At 37.8% G+C, this 5425-nt stretch overlaps 1 protein-coding gene across 2 annotated transcripts in view; it reads left to right on the top strand.

The window, feature by feature from the left end:
• The window catches only part of LOC106867553 (glutamyl-tRNA(Gln) amidotransferase subunit B, mitochondrial), a 12720-nt gene that overhangs the window by 2027 nt on the left and 5268 nt on the right, over window positions 1-5425 (top strand). Inside the window, exons 2-6 of one of the 2 annotated variants that reach the window (XM_014912458.2) lie at window positions 769-922; window positions 2186-2299; window positions 3610-3808; window positions 4790-4912; window positions 5008-5121. In XM_014912458.2, coding sequence (XP_014767944.1) covers window positions 769-922; window positions 2186-2299; window positions 3610-3808; window positions 4790-4912; window positions 5008-5121 — 704 coding nt within the window. The remainder of the gene's footprint in view (window positions 1-768; window positions 923-2185; window positions 2300-3609; window positions 3809-4789; window positions 4913-5007; window positions 5122-5425) is intronic. The other variant, XM_052972486.1, reaches the window with a different exon arrangement.

Here is a 5425-nt window from a genome sequence, read left to right as displayed (position 1 = left end):
GGGATCGAAATTTTGAAATTGAGATTTTTGAAAAAAATTTTTTCAGAATCGGAATCTCCATAGCCTAAAACGTGGGATTCCGTAAAAAAAATAAAATAAAACAAGGGGGAAAGGTTCAGATTACATATAGTCCATCTGGACCAAAAATTAAGTGGGAGATAACTAGTAAAGCGACATAAATCACCTTACTGTTAAACAGCATAAAATACAGGATATTATTTACTTCTAAATTGATCAGAATGGCACATGGAAGACCAGCGGGACCGCAATTCATTGTTCCTGAAATTCAAATCGTCAATCGTGAATCAATCTGGGAATATCACCCAATAAACCGAATCACGAGACAAGATTCTTCAGTGGTTGGCACGGCGTTGAATAATTATGAATTTACACACGTGCGAAGATTGTGATTCGCTATGTTACCTCTCTACAGTATTGTTTAACCAATAAAGTGCTGGGATTTTCACTTATACATCAAGGACCGCTGAGCACATTTTATGAACATGAAACTACCATGCTCACATTAAAAAAAAAAACAGTTAAAATATCTTATTAGTATATAATGGTGGCAAGTTTTATATTATCTGAAAAATTATTAGTTGAACTATTAGTTCTCTTGCATTCTGTGGGGTATCGGAGCGTCTGAGTGACATTAGACCCCAACAAACGCCCATAAATTAAAGGCATCTGTCTGGGCATTTTGTCTGAATCTTGAACAATTCTGCCAGTTTACTACCTGAATGATAATAATTCTTATATCTATTGTAGTGACTCCAATGAATGGTGTGGTGTTATTGGCTTAGAAATTCATGCTCAGATTCTATCAGAAACCAAAATGTTTTCAGGTTCTGCAACTACATATGGCGCTCCAACTAATACACAAGTTTCATTTTTTGATGCTGCCCTTCCTGGAACTTTACCTGTAAGTTGTGTCTTAAATCTCCATGAGTTTCTTTATTATTTAAAAATGGAATTGATGTTAAGTTTCATAGAATTTAACCTTTTCAACTATAGCAAAAGGAGAAACTATTTACATGTGATGTGTGATAATTATTTACATGTGATGTGTGATAATTATTTACATGTGATGTGTGATAATTATTTACATGTGGATGTAAGTAGTGAATGTGAAGCAGCTCTGACAGCAAGAGTGAGACTTGGCTGGGTGAAGTTCAGGGAATGTGGAGCATTGTTATGTGGGAGAAAGTTCTCATTAAAGATGAAAGGAAGGGTCTGTAAGAGTTGTGTGAGAGCTGCAATGTTGTATGGAAGTGAGACATGGTGTCTAAGGGAGAGAGAGATGGTAATTTTGAGAAGGACTGAGAGAGCAATGGTGAGAGAAATGTGTGGGGGTGAAGCTGTTTGATAAGAGGAGGAGGACTGAGGATTTGATGGGAACGCTGGGGTTGGAGGAATTGGTGGAATGGTTCGCAAGGGTGAATGGCTGTGAGGTGGTATCAGCATGTGTTGAGGAGAGATGGAGAACATGTTCTGAGGAGGTTGATTGCGTTTGAGGTCAGTGGAACTCGAAAGTGAGGTAGACCAAGGAAAAGGTATAGAGGACAAGTGGAAGAAGAGATTGGGAGGGTTGGTATGTAAACGGATGCCCAAAACTGGGCAAGATGGTGTGAGGACAGTTGTTATGGCATTGAGGTAGATCCGGCCATCCTCATTAACGGGGACAAAATCCAGATTTAAAACACTGGATGATGATATGATGAAAATGTAATTATTTTACTACCAAAGCCTATAGTATTGTATTGTTGTTAGACTCTTTTAACCATAAGTAATCTCTTAACCCTTCAGCATTTGAACTGGCCATATCTGACCCAAATATTCTACTTGTTTTATGTTCAAACTGACCATAATTTTGTCATTTTCTCACTAATGAGTACTTGTAATAATGTTGTAATCTTGTTTCCATAACTATTCTATTAGTAATATTCACCATATTTGCTGCGTACAGATAATGGATGTTTGTAATTTCTCAGGAAATTTTGTTAATAGATGTTTATAATCGCCCCATAATAATTAGGGATTTCTTTTACCTGGAGCCTGGCGCAGCCTTCCAGCATGCCAGCCCAGTCAAACTGTCCAACCCATGCCAGCATGGACAACAGACATTAAATGATGATGATGTTAAGTATAGTTGAAGATGTTATTTCTAAACATTCTTTGATTTTAGGTATTAAATAAAAAATGTTTGGAAGCTGGCGTACTGACGAGTCTGGCTCTTGGTTGTAATATCAACAAGGTGTCATTGTTTGATAGGAAACATTATTTTTACGCTGATTTGCCCGTAAGTATGAACATATTTTTATAATACAATACTGGAAAGTGCAATGACAGCAAATGAAGTTAAGGCCCTTAACTGACCAAATGAGAAAGAAGTGGTGAGGTCAATTCTCAAAATGTTGGATGATATGGGATCAAAAAGAATGTTTTGCAGACATGAACAACTCATGTCAGCAGAGGAAAACAGATCTTCTGTCAATGATGTGAATGTTTTATAGCTAGATGCTTTTCTTTTTATTATTATGGTCCTAAGGCAAACTTTTTTCCATTCTCCAATTTGTTAAACTCTTGCTCTATTTACATGGTTAGTCAACATTACCCTTTAAGGAGCATAGGGCCAGTTTTCTGGCTTCTCTGCCATATATATTTCTCCCAGGTCCAGGAATTGAAAGGGTGCAGATGGTAGTGTTTAAACCAAATGACAGGTGAAATTTACCACCCATAGTCTCTAAACAAATATCTCAAGGTATCTCTAATACTCTAACAATTCTGCCAATCCTTCAACCTGGACTGGCACTACCTCTTTAGGAACCCCAGTGAGATGAAAGACAAAGATGACCTCAACAGGTTTTGAACTCAGACTACAAGGGATGTAAACTCTGAGTACATGACATTTTGTCCTTCACTTAATTGACTCGGTTTTCCTTCAGTTTCAGAGACTTTGATAAAATGAGGGCTCTGTAGATTAGTCCTGATTGAGCATACTTTTGATTAAAAGGCTTCCAGCCATGACCATCTCCATCTTTTTGTTCAGGCACAATGTAGCTAGGATCATATTATTCAGTGTATTATATGGTGTGGTATGATCTGAGGGCATGTCCAGAAAATTTGCCATAAACATTTTCACCATAAGAAATTTTGCCATAAAGAAGGCACATATGCAGATTGTAAACTAGATAACTCATTTTAAAGAAATTACTTTTCACTAATTGACAGGTTAGTTGATGTGGTTGCCATTTTAAGAAAACAACTAATCTTTGGTGGGGTGGGGGGTTGCAGCAAATTTTCCTACAACAAAATTTCTTAAAAACATTTGAGGAAGATTTGGCTGTTATTTCTATCAGCACAAATCACTGTGTGGCAGCTCTCTTGCTGGTGTGTTCAGTTGCTTTGATGTCTGACGAAAGGACATTTATTTGTGTGCATTGCTTATAGGTTTCCTTTTTGTTTTTTTTGTTTGATTCTGGTTTAAGTTATTTGGGTTTTTCTGAAAAAATTGCTAGTTTTTGAAGGATTTGGTTCATTGTGAAATAAGGTTGGATGTCAGACCTCCATCTTCTGCTCTCCTTATAATTTCTTTCCTTTGTCTTCCAGGCTGGGTATCAAATCACACAGTATTTCAAACCATTAGCTCAAGGTGGTAAGCTCAAATATTATGTTCCTGGGCATTCAAAAGACAAAGGGCATGTTGAAAAAGTCGCTAGAATCACTCAAATTCAGCTGGAAGTTGACAGTGGAAAAAGCTTGCATGATTATACAGATAAAATTACTTTAATTGATTTAAATCGAGCAGGTAAGGCAAAATTCATTTTATATTGTGTGGTACCACTTAAAAGCACCCAGTCCACAGTGGTCCAAGTGGTTGGTGTTTGGAAGGGCATCCAGCTGTCAAAACTGACCTCGCCTGTTCTTGAGCCACATAAAATGCCCACTAAGTCCACTCTGCTGAGTGGTTGGTGTTTGGAAGGGCATCCAGCTGTAGAAATCCTGCCAAAACAATCACAGAGCCTGGCTGGCTCTTGTGAAACCGTCCCACCCATGGAAGGTAGATGTTAAACGATGATGATGATGATGATGATGACGGTGCAGGAATGGCTGTGTTGTTAAAAAGCTGGGTTTTCCAACCACATGGTTCCAGGTTCAGTCTCACTTCAGGGCACCTTGAGCAAGTATCTTCTCTTATAGCCTCAGGCTGACCAAAGCTTTGTGAGTGGAATAAAAACTGAAAAAAGCCTGTTAGATATATATTAATCGAAGTGTACAGTATTATATATATCCATTACAGCCAATGTTACCAATTGATTTGGCATTAGGGGTTCAAAAGGATGTTAGGTAACAGCCTGATTATGTAACCCTGTGCTTTTCAGAGTTGGCAGTTATGGAAGAAAATACGGTAACTGCTCCTAATATGCCAGAAAAAGAAAATGCCACAACTCTAGCCAAATACATATGGTTGTTGAAAGAAAGTACCACAGAATACAACATAAAGTGGAAAATATCAGAGAAATGCAAAGCATACTTCAACAGCAGCAGGAAGTGCAGCTTATGCCTAGCTGAGAAAAAATCCATATCAAATCATTCTCAGCATCCAGGCATCTATCTCAATTTGTTTAGGAAAGAGCTGTCAATAATTTGTTAGTAGTGGTTGTAGCACTGCCACCACTACCATCTCTGATATAATGTCAGTTAAATTGAAACAATATTATTACATTGTTATTGTTGTTTAGTGAGATTTATTACTAATTCAATTTTTTTATGCGGAATTCATTAACAGGAATGGGGCTTATGGAAATTGTCACAGAACCAGATTTTAAGAATGGAGAGGAAGCTGCTGCCTTTTTGAAAGAATTACAGTTGCTTTTGATGACGTTGGGAACATGCAATGGCAAGATGTCAGGTACTAGGATTAGTTTGGCTTTTGATTAATCCAAATCTCCTGACTTTCGTTCTGTTTGTTAATTATCAATTTGTATTTGTTTCTCATGTCTTTAGAGGGTTCTTTGCGTGTTGATGCTAACATCTCTATCCACCGTCAGAGTGAACCCTATGGAGTGCGCACTGAAGTAAAAAACATCAACAGTATTAGGAATGTTGCTAAAGCTATTGGTAAAGTACTTTCTCTTTATTAATTTAACTTTATTCATCATCATTGTTTTACCATCCATCTTTTCCATGCTTGCTTAGATGAGACAGAATTAATCAAGATTTTCTATGGCTGGATGCCCTTCCAGTTACCAACCATCAACTATTTCCATCATCATCATCATCATCATCGTTTAACGTCCGCTTTCCATGCTAGCATGGGTTGGACGATTTGACTGAGGACTGGTGAACCAGATGGCTACACCAGGCTCCAATCTGATTTGGCAGAGTTTCTACAGCTGGATGCCCTTCCTAACGCCAACCACTC

Source organism: Octopus bimaculoides, chromosome 13 (genome assembly GCF_001194135.2).
Source record: "Octopus bimaculoides isolate UCB-OBI-ISO-001 chromosome 13, ASM119413v2, whole genome shotgun sequence".
Lineage (NCBI taxonomy): Eukaryota > Metazoa > Mollusca > Cephalopoda > Octopoda > Octopodidae > Octopus > Octopus bimaculoides.
This window is presented reverse-complemented; position numbering and strand designations above follow the sequence as displayed.